The sequence below is a fragment of the Eurytemora carolleeae genome, unplaced genomic scaffold (genome assembly GCF_000591075.1).
Source record: "Eurytemora carolleeae unplaced genomic scaffold, Eaff_2.0 scaffold631, whole genome shotgun sequence".
NCBI lineage: Eukaryota > Metazoa > Arthropoda > Copepoda > Calanoida > Temoridae > Eurytemora > Eurytemora carolleeae.
The window spans coordinates 62,532-82,848 of record NW_019396541.1 but is presented as its reverse complement, the minus strand read 5'-3'; the positions used below and the strand labels follow the sequence as shown (position 1 = coordinate 82,848).

General features: G+C 31.8%; 1 protein-coding gene across 1 annotated transcript in view; it reads right to left on the bottom strand.

Moving 5' to 3' along the window:
* Positions 1-20,317, bottom strand: part of LOC111705157 (guanine nucleotide-binding protein G(i) subunit alpha) — a 39,099-nt gene that overhangs the window by 1,589 nt on the left and 17,193 nt on the right. The window contains exons 7-10 of the mRNA XM_023477622.1: positions 16,101-16,188; positions 14,791-14,851; positions 906-966; positions 236-311 (exon numbers count right to left, since the gene is read on the bottom strand). Of these exons, the coding sequence (XP_023333390.1) occupies positions 236-311; positions 906-966; positions 14,791-14,851; positions 16,101-16,188 (286 nt within the window). The remainder of the gene's footprint in view (positions 1-235; positions 312-905; positions 967-14,790; positions 14,852-16,100; positions 16,189-20,317) is intronic.

Below are 20,317 nucleotides of genomic sequence, written 5' to 3'. Positions count from 1 at the left end.
GTTTGATATGCATTAAGCCATAGTTGAAGTATTTTCTATTTGTGGAGGTCATTACAGGTCATTCAAATTCTATTTTATTTTATTTTAGGAATTTCGATCACTAATTAGGCGTGCAGCCAAAAAATTGGAAGATTTGAACCAAAAATGAAGGCAGCCCCCCCCCCCCTACATCAAATGTGCCAACTCCACCATCCCCTTTTAATAGAAAATATTTAATTATTATTTGGTTGCCTACCTGAATATTTGTGGTATCAGTAGCACAGGTGAAGTGGGTATATATCTCCTTTAAATTCCCTTTCTGATCTCGGCATCTGTATACATAGGTAATATAGAACTTGTACATAAACAATATAGAACTTGTACATGAACAATATAGAACTTGAACATTAAAAATATAGAACTTGTACATTAACAATATAGAGCTTGTAGATAAACAATATAGGCCTTTACAAAAACAATATAGAACTTGTACATAAACAATATAGAGGTTGTATATAAACAATATAGAACTTGTACATTAACAATATCGGCCTTGTACTTGGGTACAAAAACAATATATACCTTGTGCCGCTGTACATAAACTTTATAGACATTGTGCAATTGAACATTTACATTTTAGACCTTGTACATGTCTATATGAACATTTTTGACCTTGTACATGTCTATATGAATATTTTAGACCTTGTAAATGTCTATATGAACATTTTTGACCTTGAACAATGAATATGTAAACATGAACAATATAGATTATAGATAGTGTAACAGGTAAACATAAAAAAGCTATCAAAAACTATTTATGTGTACATAAAACCATATAAAACCTGTTCATGTGTATTGTGTACATGGTTAATATAGACCATGTACATGTACTTAAAAAGAGTATAAATTTATTTTACAATTAATACCTGTTGAGGGATTCAAACTTGAGCTGGATAAAAGCTGCCGCATCCTCGTAGGTGTTAGATCCTAAAATAATAACAAATATAATAATTATGATTAAAAAATGATAATGATAATAATGGTAAAGAAAAGAATAACAATAAAATGATAACAGTAATGATACTACTAATAATAATAGCAATTAATGGGATGTAAGAGGTTATTTAAAATATAATATTTAGATCATAATCTTTAATCCCAGAAATATTTTAAACAAAACTGGATGTTTTACATTTCTTTAGATTTTAGTTAAGGATAAATTTTTAGACAAAACTGGATATTTAATATCTATACTATGATGCATATTGGATATCTATACTATGAATAAATATTGGATATCTATACTATGATAAATATTGGATATCTAGACTATGATGAATATTGGATATCTAGACTATGATGAATATTGGATATCTAAACTGTGATGAATATTGAGACTATGATGAATATTGGATATCTAGACTGTGATGAATATTGGATATCTAAACTATAATGCATATTCGATATCTATACTATGATAAATAATGGATATCTATACTATGATAAATATTGGATATCTAGACTATGATGAATATTGGATATCTAGACTATGATAAATATTGGATATCTAGACTATGATGAATATTGGATATCAAGACTACAATGCATATTGGATATTAAGACAATGATATTGAATATCGAGAATTAAATAAATGATGGATATTTAGACTAGAGACTGAGCCCTCCCGTTTCTGAATTTATTTAATGATAGTTAACGCCTACAGTATATAATTTAATTACCAATTAATATATTGGAGTTCGATCTAACACACTTCCTAGTTCAGCCTTTATATGAGATAAGAACGGTTGATGAATAACAATATCCCCCACCCCCTCTAGGTTAAAATCTGGAACCTTATTGGTAAATCGTATCAAAACAACCTACCATGGTCAGGCGGGTCAAAATTGCATAGTAAATTGTAATTGCTTATTTTTAATATCTCATGGTTTGTAGTTGAATAAAAATGTTCAATTCACGGCAACATTTTATCGATAATTTGTAGAAATTCTAAATATTTGAAAACTGGAGATATATGTGTACGTTCATCATATTTGTAATTTGGGTCATCAATATTGTGTCCAGTTAATTCTCATCCTACTACTAGACAGTTTCCATTCAAGCTTAATCATAATATTTACAATATAGTTATATATTGACAAGGTCACTAGCAAAATTAGAATATTTTCTTCATTCATGGTTATTTGAATGGAAAATATGGAAATGTGAAATCCTATATTATAAAACTGTGATGTATGTATGTCACCCTTTCGTGCGTCTTATTTAGCCAAAGAAGATATTTTTACTTCTAGCATTTTATAATCAATCTAGTTGTGCCCCCCCCCCCCCGTTCACAATGTAAACCCTTAAATAAACATTAATCTTCAAAAAACAAACAAATTGTAACTGGAACAATAATTATTATTTCCATTATTTGTGTGAGAATTATAACAGGTGGACAACACAAATGATATTAAAAGACAAAAAAAGAAACACAAAATTCAAAGGAGATATCAACTTATTAAGAGCGAATAGTAAAAAGAGAGGGTAGTAGGGGAAAATAATAACAGGTTAAACTTAAGCCCCCCGCCCCCAGACAATTTTTTTCAACGACCCTGCTGGGTATTGTTAAGATTTACTAGTCGAAGAATTTCATTTATAAATATTTAATAAATTTTGAAGTGTTACTCATCCTTTCAAGATGTGTTTAAGCCTATTATTTTACTCCAGGAACAAATTTATTAGTCTTCAAGGGAATTGGGTCTCAGATTTTCTAATCTTTGAAACCCAATGTCGTAACCAACTATTAGATCTTTAAAACTTTGTTAGATCAAATAATCTTAATAATTTGAAATATCTGGGGAAAGAATTTAAAGAAAGTCAGAGTTTGTGGCAAAAACTCAATTCATTGGTTCGACGGCATTATCATTGATTAGAAAAAAATACTAAAATACTAAAAAATAATTGGCATTTTAATCTCAGTCAATATTGGCCTGTAGTCATGGAATTAATTATTTTTCCAGCCAAGTCACGGATTTATTTCAATCTTTGAGCCTTTCGTTCAACAATTATCAGTCCAAGTTTTTCGTCTTATAAAAATATTGCAAATTTTTCGTTAAAAAACTCTCATGTTTCAAGCGTTTCTTCAAATAATGTTAAAAGCTTTTGTTTAACAATAACAAGATTAAATCAAGAGAATTTCATTTAAAAATAAATTTTTAACAAAGAAGAACTTGTTTTCAACATAGGCTTACTTTTTAAAACTGAAATACTATGATTATATATGCAGGAAGTAGTACTTAACTACCCTTAGGTTTAAATTTGCAATTTTGACTGAGCTCTGCATGCAAATATGGACGATCAAATGCTCACAGGGTCGGGTGCAATATTTCCAGCTGAAAGAATTTAGTTTGACGAAGATACAATTATTAACAAAAGGTGGAATAATAAAATTTTAAATTATTATTTTGATTAATTTTTCCTTCGTCTAATATTGAAGATGAGGGGCGGTGACAAATGGTTGGTTTAGACTGATAATGGTTTAGTGTGGGTTGAGAAACATTAAGTAATAAATAAAGTTGAGATTATTTAAGTTTACCGCTTTTAACTGTTGTACCAATTCTACCATTAAAATTTGCAAAAAAAATCTATTTAAAAACCAGTTATTTTATATTGTTTTTAATAAAAAATTGCGTCATCACTCATCAGTACATGCTTACTTTGTTTTTGAATATTAGCAACCAGTTTGAAATAAGAGACTACTATTTATCATTTTTAACAACCTTCATTCCTTTAATCTACGATGTATAAGAGAGAGTCTATTTTTCATTAACATGAAGTACACATTCTAATAGGGCTAAATTCAAGTACAAAGATACAGGGTACAAATTTATAGGGATACAACGCGACGGTACAACTATACAAGGATTAAATAAACATAGGTACAAGAATGCCAGAGTACAAGGATACATGCTAGGATACAATGATAAGAATACAAGGGTACAAAAGTAAAAGGATACAAAAGTAAAAGGATACAAAAGTACAAGGATACAAAGATACAAGGATACAAGAATAAAAATATTAGGATACAAGGATACTAGGAAACAGGGAAACAAGGCTACAAGGATATGAGGACACAAGGCTTCTAGGGTACAAGGATACATAAATATTAGAAAAAGAAAATGCATTGATACTACTCCCTATCTAGAGTATAATGTTACTAGAATATAAGAATCAAAGATACAGGATACAATGTGAATTGTGTACAAGGGTACGATATTACTTGATGTCTCTAAAGGGATACAAACATTTAAAGAATTAGAATTCAATAATAGTTTATAGTAAGGTAATATACATAAATGGATACTATTCTAGGATGTAGAGTTTAAAAATGGTTCAGCATGGCTAACGATCAATTATAGTATTTGAAATTAACCCGCCAAATATTTTACTGTAAATTTAAGATCCTGTATATTTTAAGATGGCCTTTAAATCCACTCAACTATAAAAAGGAATGATATTTGAAAGTAATAAAACCATTAAAGGCTAACATATTTCGGTATGCAAAATTAACTCAATATTTTTTATTTTACATTACAGTGATGAAAATTAGACTTTGAAGGCAGGATATTTCTTTTAACTTTGACGCAGTCCAGCCCTAGAAATGAAGATTTTAAAGCTGTAAAGTTCTAGTTTTTAAGAAGAATTTGACAAACCTTATTTCAGTTCACCGTAAATGTTAGTTTTAAATAAAGAGATCCATAAAACTGTGGAATAGGAAGACGACTTAACACATAAAATGTGTGTGTGGGGGAGGGGGGGCAGGGGTTGAAAAATAAATAAACCACAAACAATACATATAAACCAGGCAGTGATGTATCCGCTAAATAATCAGCTAAATAGTTGGTAAATCATTTCCTTTCTGGTGCTCGAGATTGAATACTTGAACCTTGGATCCAGGTTCTCCGAGTAATCTACCCTCATCAATATAACCGGGCAGAGCTCAACCAACATATTTAAATTAAACCTAACCATCTTGTAATTAAACTCTCAACTACCAAGGTTTGTTGGAACAGGATAAAAAACCATGAAGTTGATTTATTGAATAAGGAACCCCAACTATGCCTGGTTGTAATTTACTGTTTGAAGAATAAGCAAGAATTTGAATACTTACCTTATGCTATAATTTTCTAGGCCTTATATATTTGCAATCGGGTATTGTATATCTGATCGGAAAAATATCAGGTTCCAAATAATGATGAAGGTATCCAAACCATCACAAAACCGTGTTTTGAGAGAGGTTTGGTATAACACCTATCTAAACTTATCAAGTTTCAATTTATCAAAAAAAAGAGTATCGTTTTTTAGTTCAAAACATGAAACCATTTTCTTTGGTTATGATTATAATAACTAATAAAAAAATTATTAATAAAAAAATTCATGTTCTCATTATTTAATGGAGTAAGTTTTCCAATTGCCCAATTCTATCGGAAGGAAAATAAATTTTTTTAAATGTTTTTTCTTTCTTTCAGAGGATGTTTTATTTCTGACGGGATAGAGCTATTAACAGACCAACAAATCGTCGGAGAGATAAGAGGAACCCTACCAGGCGAATATGAGAAAAGAACATGCTTATCACACGGAGTTTATTCCCACGTATTCGCAATCAACTTCAATACAGATAAACAGACTTGAATAGAATATGGAAAGTTTGAATTTAAAGAACGAAGGGGGGTTAGAGGGGGAGGGTCGTGATAGTTTCTTTTGCAATTCTTGAAAATAAATGGTTCTTAGACAAAAACCTGAACTTGTAATATAAAATGTAAAAAGAATTGTTAGAAATATTTGAAGTTTTGTATGCAAAAAGGACAATTGCATTAAAAAGGTCCTTAACAGTTATTTATTTTCTTAAGCCAACTGTGTGTAAAGATGTTTAATATATCTTTGGTTGCACGGAACGCTGATTACAAGAAAGGTGCACATGGTTAAATTGTTGAAATTGTTGTAGTTATGTTAATTAAGTGTTGAAGAATATGTATTAGAGATAACTTTGTTAAAGAAGCATGCACGTTGGATATATAATTATCTAGGTTGGGTTTTGTAAATGAAAATGCTAGATTAATATCGAAGTAGAGTTTAGTACATGTTGTTTGGTTTGGTAAATGAATAACTGGGTATGGTTTGGTACATGAATATCTAGGTTTTGTTTAGCACATGCATATCTAGGTCTGGTATAGCACATGAATATCTAAGTTTGATTTAGAACATCAATATCTAGATCTGTTATAGTATATGAATATCTAGGTTTGATTTAGCACATGAATATCTAGGTCTGGTGTAGTACATGAATATTTTGATTTAGAACATCAATATCTAGGTCTGGTATAGTACATGAATATCTAGGTTTGATTTAGCACATGAATATCTAGGTCTGGTGTAGTACATGAATATTTAGGTTTGGTTTAGCACATCAATATCTAGGTCTGGTGTAGTACATGAATATTTTGATTTAGCACATCAATATCTAGGTCTGGTGTAGTACATGAATATATAGGTTTGGTTTAGCACATCAATATCTAGGTCTGGTGTAGTACAACATCTAGGATGGGGTTTGCACTGATACAGATTTTGCCTAGCTCATGACCTTGTGATGATGTGAGTAGGATTTACCCCGACAAAACAATGCTCCTGCATGCATGATTTACGCTCCTATAACACCAGAAAACTTCCCAACACACCGCAGTGACAAATCTCACAATGATATATAGGGGTGAAATAGTTTCGTACTTCCGCCCACATACAGGCGTCTCAACACACAACAAAACTAATTTTAAAAACTTTGTAAAGAAACTGTAAACGTAATTTTAAGTTATCCTTCAGTTATAGAGCGGTATGCCCCATTCACAAGGGTACTCTTAAAAACTTTGTTTGATCAAAAAGACACGAGATATCAAGTATTTTCTTAATGAAAATTGATTATTACAAATTCAAGTTTTTCTGTACAATCAAAGAAAGGTTTAAATGTACTTTTGTAAATTCCCTTCTTTAAAAAGGTCACTAAAAACTTAATTAACAGCTCCTTTAAATTAGAACGAAATTTCTGTAAACAAACTAAGTTTTTTTTGAAGTGGTTAGATTAATTAAAATCCTGGAGCTTAAAGAATAAACATTTACTATAAATATTTCCATTAAATCCTGAGTGGCATTATATCTTCTCTTTAACCAAAAATAATATTAGTATTTTTTTCAATTATTTTAATTCCATTATATTTATTATGTACTAGCTTGGGAACCCAGCGCTGTCAAGGTTACTATAAGTTACTCCCGCCGTTTACCCGCACTTAAACGATTTTACCGGGAAACAAAATTTTCGCTGAAGTCGACACGCTCAACTTAGAATCTTAAAACCGAGCTAAGAACATTCCCGTGGGTCTTCTGAGTTCTCAATCAAAATTTAAGGCAAATCAGTCCAGGGGTTCCTGAGTTATGATCGGACCAAAAAACAAACAGACAAACAGAGATTACAACTTATGAACTTGTTAACATATTGCTAATATATTGTTAATATAATGTTATTATAATAAATTTAGTTTAGAAGAAGAACTATCATGTAGTAAATGTGAAGATGTGGAAAATTTAACAATAAAACAATTAAATCCTATTTTATCTCCGTCTCTAATCTCTCCAAGCTACAGCTAGAACCCAGATATAGAAAGTGTCTGGTCTAAAACCCACTGAGATCCAATCTGAATCCTTGTGAAATCTCAGCATGGCAGCCGATACCGGAACCAAACTGGAAATTTATCCGTCAATTAATAAATGTGAGAACAGAAATCTACAGCTTAATCCTAGTCTAAACCCAATATATTCACCAGGATTAAGTTAATCCCAATATATTTAACAGGATTTAGCTAATCTCAATATATTGGGATTAACTAAATCTTGTTAAATATCTTGGGTTTATATTGGGATTAGCTGAATCCTGTTGAATATATTGGGGTTCTATTGGGATTAGCTGAATCCTGTTGAATATATTGGGATCAACTAAATTCAGTTGAATATATTGGGGTAAAATTGGGATTAACTAAATCCTGTTGAATATAAATAACTAAAAAATAACACAAAGCATGTAATATAAAAAAAGAAAGAAAAGGAAGGGTGAATAACAGAGGGAAAAAAGGGAAAGAAAGGAGAAGCCCAGCACTAAAAAATAAAAAATCATAAAAAATAAAATTAAGACATCCAATAAAATGCAAGATGGCACAATGTAAGAAATAGGAATACAAATATAACACAATTAAAAACTTGGAACATGGAAGGAAAAGAGTATTTTATTCAGATGGAAAGGAAAAGAAAAAAATAAATGACAAGAAAGGAAAAAGAAAAGCTGGAATGCACCTATTTCCCAGACCCGGCGAATGTTTCCCAATTCCAGAAATGAAAGTAAAATTTGAATTTTTCTCCGAATTATCACAAATATGGGCATCACGGAATAACCATGGGGACGGAGAGGTGAAACCTTGCTCAGGGTAGTAGCAAGAGTAAGACTAGAGGTGGTAACATAAACCTGGATAAGCTAGGATTAGATACAAATAAAAAAGAAATTAAAACTGTACAAGCGTTCTCATCTTATATCTGGGAGGGTTCAGATTACTAAGAGGTGGAAGGTGGAAGGTTATGTGGAGGGGGGGGGGAGTCAGGTTTATAAGAGGTTATACAATACAAATACAAATACAAATCTCTGTTTATTGATTTAAAGATTACTAAAACATGTTTACACTTCAGTTTTCTAATCACTGTTAAATGATAAAACTAAGAGTCAAGTTTCAAGAATATTAAACGAAATATTTGATAAACTGTAATTAATTATATATCAACTATACAGAAATACTAGTTAAATTCCTTCAAATAAAACCAGTCATTAAAAATCAGAAATTTATGAACGGCCGGCCCCCATATTTTTAACAAGCTTGTCAGTTTATGAAAGATATATAAACAAATTCAAACTGGGATAGAATAAAATAATTTCAACTATTATGCAAGATGGTTTGATTTATTGTAGAGCTGAGAATGAATATGATCAGTAGGTTACAAAATGGCAACCGGATGAGGATAAAAAGACCAAATACAGCACGACGTGCGAACTGCCTAGAACTGATGATATATAGTTGGACCCTGGGTTGGATTCAACCCGGAGAAAGTATAGTTTATGACCAATCAGTTTTACACCAGTAGAACTATATGCAGATAGATGTTGAAATCCTGGTGACGTGAAAAGGTTGCACCGTAAACAGTATAGATATAATATATTGCATGCATCTCGTGCAGTAAAGGATTGTATGTAATGAATAAAGCCTGGGCTGTGCATAAATTGATGGATTAGGATTGATTAATGAGTAGATGACGGAAACTAGAACTATCCTCTATCCTCAAGCATGATATTTGTTGAATCTAATTGGTATAAAGTTGCCTCAAACCTAATATGATTCTTCTCACTCCTGGCGCAAATATTTTATATTGATCCTTCTATAACTCAGGGTTAGTCAATAGACAATCAGAATATGCATGCGGGTTCCTTTTTCTACACCGAGATAATACAGAGTATTTATAAAGATGAAACTATCCTAGATTCACAGTAATATATTCGATTATCAAGAATCAATAGAACAACAAATTAATACTCCAGAACTAAAAATAATTGATTTATCATGTCAAATGGAAGAAGTAAAATTTATTTTATATTTACTTAATCCCCCCCCCCCCCCAGCATTGCTACAACCCTAATCGATGTTAAGTGGGGATGAGAATGGTGTATATAATAACTCAGGATTATGTAATTACCCAGGATTATGTGAATACATCTTGAATTCAGTCCTATACCAGAACATATATATATATATATATATATATATATATATATATATATATATATATATATATATACACTAGCTGAAGGGCTCGGCGTTGCCCGTGGATAATTTTTTTTAGCTGTTTGGCCGGCCAGAGGGAACATATATACGATCGAACGTCTTGTTTTATAATATAGATATATAATATATGGATAATCGAATAATAATCCTTTAGGCTCTGCGTTGCCCTCGACATTTCTAAGTTAGATTTAAAAAAAAAAATTTAGCTTAGATGACCCCCGGGCTACACAGCCAATTTGGTCCAGCCGTTTGGGCAGCTAACGCAACCATATACATGTTAAAACAAATATGAAACAACGTGTCTAGCAATAACTTATCATAATAAACAATAGAAAATGTTCTAAACTTATTTTAAGAAGATATTTCACACACAAGCGAAGAGCTTCATTATATAGATAATGCTCGATTTATTTCCCTATATCAGAATTTTGTGACTTTATTTCGTTGCAGTCTGTTAATACAACCTGTAATTATAATTAACTCTATATTCTGCACCGAGATTTCTGCACTGCAATTTGCAAATCAGAAATTAAAGAGAACACAAAGAATAATAATGTTTTTGCTCCAACCTTGACGTTTGATCTTTCCGTGGAACAGTTAGATTTACTCCTTTGTTCCCGTTAGTCCATGATATATTGTTGTATTCAAGGAATTCAAGATTAGATTGATTCAATAAATCTACATTAAAATATCAAAATCTAGCGCTATTAATATATTATACAGGGTGTCTCAGAAATGTTGTTGAGGTAATACAAAAATTAAAATATGAACAGCTGTTGATCTACATAACAAAATAAATTGCAAAATTTACGTTAGCAATAAATTATATGCCTTTGATTTTTATTGGGACATGCTGTATTTTGAACTTTAAGGAAATGTTATATTTGATGAAAAACAGACATCTTGGCCTGACAGAAGTAACCCATGAAATATATTTTTAATCGCTGAACTAGATTAATTTTATTCACATAAAAACCTTGAAGAGTAAGATGAATCTAAGATCAGTATCAGAACTGTAATTTGCTTCTCTTAATTAGAATGACTTGTACAGCGTAATTTAAAGTGTTTAAATGGGTGTACACCGCATACCGGCTGCTAGAATGTGGATGCTGGAAGGTATGCTGCTGCAAAAGGTCAGATTTAGATTGAAGTGTTCGAGTTCTCACGCGATATATGGGTCTGGGGGGACACCTAGCCTTGAAACTACAGGCGAAAACCCACCCTGACCAGATCAGTCAGGGTAGAAAAAGACGAGCTGCTGACACAATAATGGTAAGGTATAAAACAATTAAAGATGAAAAGCATATATTTCGTTAAACAGAAAGTTCAATGGATAAGGATGATGTTCCCATGTTAAGATGGTAGTGATTTATCTAGATTTTCTGAGAGTTTGAAGGAACGTGAAAACCTAGAACTCTAGACCATCTCCAGTTCACCTCATGCCAGACATTCTCAAATCCATCTTTATCGTCGATCCCAGCTTCTATGACATTTTCTGATAACACATTCCCATTCTCTCGTGAAGCGACAACTTTAACGGACCCAGTTCCGATTGTGATCTCATCAGTACTCTCTTCTGTGTTCCTGACATCACTGATAACTGATTTAGAAACATTCAGTTCCCTGCTGTACCGAGTTCCATCCCCCAGCACTCCGTTACCCGTCAAGTGAAATTTAATGCGTACCTCGGACATGCTAGACCAGTCTGGTTCAATACAAAAATATTTTGCGGATTTTTTGCAAATACTTCCCGGATGTTTAAGTTTGAATTTCCAATAAGAAAAACAAGCACCAACAGAAACCTACATTTCAAATCTTTGTGGAGACGTGAGTATAATTTCTGTCGAATGATACGTGTCACATGAATCCAAGAATTGATTGAGGATATTGGGACAGTTCACCTTGATAAATCGTGTTTACATTAAAACAGTCGCCCCCCCTTTTTCTCCCCCAAGCTAATAGATTCAAAGATAAAACAGAAGAAACCAAGAAAAAATTGTAGAAAAACAAGACCAACAAATATTTCTAAAGTACAAGGTCATGTAACCCGCTTGATGAGCTTCCTCATGTTTGCGGCATAATCAAGGTTTCATGGAGTTTAATTCCTTCACCTAGTGTGAGAATGTGATGGGGGGGGAGAAAATATGCCTAGATATAACGGCCTCATCCTAGCCTAAGGCAGTGGGCTTAAACCAACTTATTCCAAAGCGAGCGTTTAACATAGATTACGGAGAGAAAAACTTTAATCAAACATTGTCTATTGAGCGTGCTGAGGGGATAGTTAGGAGAACTATTAATCTTTTCAACTAAACCCCACGTGTTCTTCAAGTTGTTTATTCTATATACTTATCCGTGTGCATTGTACAATTGTACGTATGCATTGTGTATACTTAATCATGTACTTCATGTGCTAGCGGAACCATGTACTTTAACTAGCTTATTTTTATACTTCTATAATGCAATGCTGCATTGATCATGTACCACACTTACCCCCCGCATTATATATCGGAGGTGGGCAGAACCAGGATCTGTCTTAATTGTTCCATCATTTTTGTAAACAAAGAAACACTCAGATTTCATAAATATTTATTTCCAACCGACTTTCCAGAGAAAAACCCATAGATAAATAAATAAACATAGATAGCTTATGTACGCAAAATCACCAAGAATTGTATAGTATAGCGGGGTGGTTTGGTGTTTTAATTGATTTCATAATTATTAAACCACTCAGGAACTATTTAAACAACAATATTTCACTGAGCAATATATCATATTGACGAGAACTGAAGAAGGACATGAGAAGGACTAAACTAACTTAAATTTCTCTCTACAGAACTCATGTACACCAGAAGTACTCAATGACATAAGAACAGCCAATGTTCACAACCAACCTAGTTAATCTATTTAATAGGAATATCTTTAAAACATCTCTGACATTTACATCTTTCAAGATGAAAAATGTCGTCATATGCGCAATCTATCTTTATCTATGGAAAAACCTGACCGCCTCAGATTTGTTGATTCATGGTGCAGTAGAATTTAAAATATTTAATCTGAAGATAGGCCCCGACTCGTTTACTCTGTATTCCTATCATGAGATGAGTCGGAGTTCTGAATTTAAATGAATCCTGGAGGTTTGTATCGTTACACCCACCCTGAGCATTCCAAGATACGTCCTGATATCATATATCTTCTTATCATAGGATATCTTCAACCCTATCAAGTGATCAAGGAATACAAATTGGTTTGGGTTTAGATTGTGTGGGGGGGGGGGGGGATGAGTAAGCATTATAAATAATAACCCATTGTCTTTCTACATTGTATGCAGTGAGAGAAAACCCGTAGTAAGAAAGCTTAGACAAAGAAATCTTTGAAAGGAGCATAGATCCAAATCATCAATATAAGGATTCAGTTATTAACAATAACAAATTAAGAAAACAATAACAGATGGAAAGTGAAATTCTATGACAGACAGGAAAAAAACTCCTCAACAGACAAATCAACAGCGTGACTGACAAGACGTAGAGCTTGACAGACGAGCTGAAGCTAGGCCTAATTAAGTAATAAGTTTCCTTCTGTCAGAGAAAATAATTAATGTATCCTAAAACCGGTTTCTCAACAATTCATGACACAAGATCGAACAGACAAAAACTTTCTTAGTTTTAAGTTGTATTTAAGGAGTTAAACTGGAATGGACAAATATTTGTCAAACAAATAAATGAAAAGATTGAATGATTATTATAATATAAAATAAGCGTTAGATTAGTTTAATGAGCTAGGATTAGAGAAATTTATTCATGTCGTGTCAACCTTAAACCGGGAAACTCAGATGGCTTAATTGATAGAAGCCAACAATTAAGGGCATAAGATCAGAATACTTTATTTCAATTACTCAGTGCTTTGTTTAGGTATATTTTAAATAGAAACTTTCAGTTTTAAGCGCATATTCACTTTCACTCTTCAAATTAATGAATCCGACAAATCCGCCCCTTCTACACAAAAATATATCAATATGAAGTTTTAACATTATACTGTTTAAAATCGTCACACAATCTTCAGAATTGGAAGTAAATTCAAAATATTTTATTCATCAAATAAAAGTATTCTTTCAATAAATTATTTTGTTTTTTGTTTTGTTTCCAGAATAATATTGGACCTTCAAAAGAAACTAAATTTAATAAGCCTTTAATTGGTATTGTAAAACACTGTGTGAAATTTTTTTTAAATTTAATTGTTAATATGCTTATCTCGTGGTTTATGAAATAAGGATAAATCTCAGTAAGAAATCCTGAATTTATGCATCATTACTAAACCCCACAAACCAATTACTTAAATACCAAATTTAACAGGTGTGTGCTGTTCAGTTAGTACAGATAACTACACAGACGTNGTTTAGTATCCATGAGTTGCATGAGCAAACCCAAACCCGACCATCTTAAAATAAAAGATTTGTTTTATACGAAAACATCTTGGATAAGATGTAGACCGGAGAAGAGCTAAAAATGCAAAAACCTTTCCGCTCTCAAGAAACAAATTAAGTTTTGTAATTTATGGTTAAAATATGGATACAACACAACCATGAGAAACATTAGATTATTTGGCTCATAGCTAGTATTCATGTGTATCTACTTACAGGAATATAGGAACAATACTTCAAGATAGTATATGAGTAAATGGATTGATATGAACTAGAATTACAATAATATTAGTTACAAAACTTAAATATGAAAACATGCACATTATAGATTTAATGAGAAGAATGATTTGAAGCTGAAGTGACCAGAGGTCGGATATAATGAAGAAATAGTTGAACTAAGCATTAGTTAGTTAAACGCTATTCATTATTTCCGACCTCTGTTCCGTTAAATGTTGTTATTAACTGACCATTGTACTCTGGGAAGCAAATGTTGAGAGCAGAATGTCGAATCTTCTCTTCGAACAGGTCCTACAAACAGGAACAGGTTTAATTCGTCACAACATATATTTCTTAAAATATATTTGAAAGATAATCTTTATCCCCGATGGCTAGAATGATACTTTCCATTATTATCCATTAAGTTTTATCCTGTCGTTTTCCGCAATGGAACTGATTATTCAACATTAACTTTAATTTTCTAATCCTTATCTCTTAGCAACCTGATGTCGTAGACCTATGAAATTTTAAGCTTAGAAATCTGTAAATTGAACAGAAAACATTTGAAAGATCAACAATTATCAGGTTGCAAAATTAGGAAAAGTAGAGTTTGTGGCGAGTAATCTCTGCTTTTAATAGGGATTTAAAATCTCAAGCTTAAACTATTCCAGATCTTTAATCAACTATTTATAAATGTTGTCCACTCAGAGCTATTTTTTTAAGACTCAGGCTGTCACGGCTAGAAACCTAATCAAAATCAATGATATTTTCAAAAGCGTGAACAATCCCTTTAATAAATAAGAAGGATGCTGTTAAATCATGAACTAAAACCTTAACTAAAAACAGTTGATTTAATGGCTTGTCGTTTGATTGGTTAATTGGTTGGATGAAAGTTTAATTTCTCGACTAATTACGAAGATGCTTAAATAATTGCTCAGCTGATAGGTTAATGATAATTCACTGTTGTTAATTTGTTCATTCATTAGTTAGTATTTGATATTTATAAATCTTTAATTTTAATCTCTTCTGGGTTAAAATAGAATCACATCACAGATTGGATCTTTGACAAAAGTTATTATTTAAATAGCAGAAAATGTAACTTAATTTCGTAATTTGAACTTGTCAGATAGAAAATTGAATTTTAAATTACAGACATTTATTTGAAATGCATAAAAAATATAAATTTTTTGATTGCGCAATACAAAAAGGCTAGTTAAAGTTTAACTAATAAAAATAACAAAGAATTCTAGAAACATTAACAATGTACTGTGAACAGTATACAGTATACAGTGTGCAAGTGAACAGTATACAGTATACAGTATACAGTATACAGTGTGCAGTGAACAGTATACAGTATATAGTGTACAGTGTACAGTGTACATTGTACAGTGTTAAAAGTACAGTATACAGTGTGCAGTGTGCAGTATACAATATACAGTGTAAAGTGTACAGTATACAGTGTGCAGTGTACAGTATACAGTATACAGTATACAGTGTACAGTGTACAGTGTACAGTGTACAGTGTACAGTGTACAGTGTACAGTATACAGTGTTTAATTACCTTCTTATTGAGGAAGAGAATGATGGAGGTGTCCACGAACCACTTGTTGTTGCAGATACTGTCAAACAGCTTCATGCTCTCCATCATCCTAGAGTACAACAGGTTAATATAAAGTACTGTACTTCATAGCAATGGTATACAACAAGTAAACTTATAGTACTGTACTGTAAAGCAATAATTTACATCAAGTGAACGTACAGTAGTGGACTAAAGCAGTGTGATACAATAAATACAAAAGTAGTTCTGTACATACAGTAACGAGATGCAACAGGTGAACAAAAAGTATTGTACTGTACCGCAATAAAAACAGGGTACAGCACTCAGACCCATTTTTTGACAAAATGGTGGATATATTGTTATAAGTAAGTTTTTTGAATGCGTACAAGGATAATTTGACCGAACAGGGTTGGTAGGACTGTGGTTTTGAAACCGTAGATCTGCAGATCCAATATATTCTCAGCTCAGGAGGAATTCTCATTTTCAAAGTGAGCAGGGGCGCAAATATAAATCTATCCCTTACACCCGCTTTGGGGAGTTGAGTGAAGCACCCCTTGATTTAGAGGAGTGGTGTAAACCCTGTGCACGCCCCTGAACGAACCATTAGGAAAAGTTTGAACATATATTCACATAAACTCTCTGATTATATGATGATAGTTTATAGACGTCCTAATCATGTCTTTATTATATTCCGGAGTTTCTTTCATTGCTTTATACAGGACTGTAATTTGCCTAATATATAACTAGCTTATAAACTATCTTTCTTTTCTTAAGAGAGAAGTGGTGATGAAATATTAAAAGACATACGAAGTAATTTTCTTTTTTTATTATGAGAGTTTTTAATAAAAATGAGATCGTATAATATTTAAAACATATTTATCTTGTTTTTTTATAAATGAATTAATGTTACTAGATATATTGAGTTTGTGTGGTGGAGGGGAAATTAGGTTCACATCTGGGGGCCTATTCATTGCTTGGTGAACCGGAACCAAGAGAAACCGAGTTTAATTCTTTAATTTAAACATCCAGTCTAGCGTGAGTGGAATTTTTCAACCTAGAACGTTTTTCTCTAACCATCCGTTCTACTTGAGGCTTGTATCGAACAATTTAAGGATGTCATCAAAAACGATGTGGAGTTGGGATTTCTAAAATGGTTTTATTGATATTTCAGAGAATTTTTAATTATTTTTTTACTTGGACTCGGTTTTGCCATATATGCACTCAGTGAAAAAAATGTAAATTTTAATTCACTCATTATCCTGTACTCTGTGTTGTACTCGATCCTTAAACTCTCATCTTTACTCTGAACTCTATTCTGTACTCTGAACTCAATTCTGAACTCTGAACTCAATATTGTACTCTTAGCTCCATTCTGTTCTATGAACTTTATTCTGTGCTCTGAACTCTCCATTATGAACTATTTTACGCGCCCTGAACTAAATTCTGTACTCTAAACTCCATTCTGTAACTTGAACTGAAATCTGTACTCTAGACTGTTATAAACTATGTATCTGTCCTGTTATTTTGTTCTGTGCATGTACGGGAGTGACCGGCAATGTATGGTAGTTGAACTGGTAAAGTAGTATTGAGGAGAATTTTTTTTAGGAATCATTTGTAACGTTTTTACGGTGCATATTTGTTCAGCAAGAGCGCAAATTCAATCCTTAAAATCATTCATTTTTGAGGGATGATTTTGAGAATCAGTTTTTAAAAAATCATTCATAACGACGACGAAAAATGTAGTAAAGATTCTACAGTAAACTAATTAGTTGTTTAGGAACAGATTGAGAAAATAAAAATTAACTATTATCATCGAAAATAATAAATACTATTTAGTTATTGGTTTCTGTAATGTCTCATTGTTCCCAAACATTTCTATAGATTTCCTGGACTTTTTATTGAAAAGACGACATTTGAAGAATTTGAAGAAATCTACGAACAAAGTACATAGATAGTTCCAAATTTAACTGGACATATTCACTTTATAATTAGCATTTTACTCGAATACAAGATTTATGATAAAAATAAAACCGTCATATTGTAAGAAAAAGTTTAGGAAAAGATCATCTTAACAATCTCATTTTAAAGAAATATATGCAATTTAATAATTTGATTTTAGTAAAGTTTATAGCAAAAAGAAATCTGTTAATTTATGTATTTGTATGTAATATGTAGTTTTGATTTTACGCACAAGTATAAGAAGAAGAAAAAATAATCTTAGCCGGTTACATATAAGAAATTCATAACATTTCTTTTCTTCACATTTGCTCTTTTTATAAACATATTTTAATCTTAGGTACAATTTTCTTTAGTTTGACGTGCCTCTTCTTGGGTGGTATGTATTGTTCTCTGGTTTATGTGAACAATTGAAATATTAAAGATATTCTAGAATTTATCTCGACAAGAATGGTTGCTGAGGAATGGTGAAGGAATAATATAGCTCACGATCAAGGTGTGCCCTTCACGCCGGTCAATCAGAGACACGTGACAAGAAAACAAGTCACGCGGCAGGATTTTANCCGGACAATCATAAAATATACCAAAATCTGTAGTAATGCATTGAACATAACTAGACATGAAAGCATCAGGAAATCTAGTTATAATGATGCATGAAAGACTTAGTAGATTCTGAACTCAACTTGTAAAGATGCATGGACCTACCAGTGAATGCATCAAGAAATCTAAACTCGAGTTACAATGATGCAAATAGAGTTATAATGATGCATAGAACTAGAAAAACATGCATCAAGATTTGAGACTCAAGTTGTAAACCTTAAAAATGTATATATAAAGAATGAAAGTCTCCAATTAAAATGATGCATAAAAGTGATGATATCAAGTTTAATACTTCACTTATAACTAGTAGGGTAGGTATTCCAGTTGTTTTGTCTGAAGCTAAAGTCCTATCAAGATTGAAAATTGATAAGATGAGATATCCATATATATACATATACACTGTTTACAAAGATATCTAGACTCTAGAAATAGGCTCAGGGGATATAACAAGCTACAGACCTTTCAACATTCTTTAATCATATCTTTACACAGATATCAACCATATCTTTACACAGATATCAACCATATATTTACACAGATATCAACCATATCTGTACACAGATATCAACCATATCTGTACACAGATATCAACCATATCTTTACACAGATATCAACCATATCTATACACAGATATAAATCATATCTGTACACAGATATCAACCATATCTTTACAAAGATATCAACCACATCTTTACACAGATATCAACAATATCTTTACATAGATACCAACCTTATCTTTACACAGATATCAACCATATCTTTACACAGATATCAACATATCTATACACAGATATCAATAAACCATATCTTTACACAGATATCAATCATATCTGTACATAGATATCGATCATACATTTACACTGAATTAAAATCTGAAATCTGAAATCTTTTTATAAAAAAAAACAAAGTTTTGGCGATGTTTTTTTTCTGGATTTTCCTATGAAGAATGTAAAGAACTACTCAAGATATGTGATCAAAAATACGAGGAATGAATGAAAATTCCAAATTCTGGATTTCTATTTGGTTGAATGAGGAATGTGATGAGTTCCAGATGGATTGAATTGGATCTCTGGGTTCACACTCTACAGTTTACAGGTCAACTAGGATATCAAACCGCGCCCTAACTTCATTTATCATTTGTTTCAGAAATATAGAAATTCTAACTCTCCAGAAAAATCTATCTCGCATGAAATAGTACAGTTGTTTGCAGTAGGAAATATCTTAACTTAGAAAAGTCCTGTTAAGTCTATCACATGAAAGATCTTTCGATTTTCACAAGTTCTTAGGACCAAAACGGAAAATATGAAAATTTAAAGACCAATGTCAATTATTGAATTTGCATTTTTATCTTAAATAACAGTTGTAATACAAATCATCATTATTCAATACTTTTTCATATTTAGTGGAACTTTGTGGTCTTACATTTGGGATTAATTGTTGCCTCAACATAATTAAAAAGCAAACATCTGCTTGTTAAAGTATGCAATGGTTTTGATGAATTTCAATATTATTTTCATTATTTTATAATGAGAAAATTTAGTAACCTATAGCTAAGTATGGATTATGAACTGTCCTAGATATTCCTCCTTGAGGTTTAGTAATATGATCCTAGGTTCTTAAACTAAGTTTATGACTAACAGAATAAGGAAGTTTAACCCTTTACT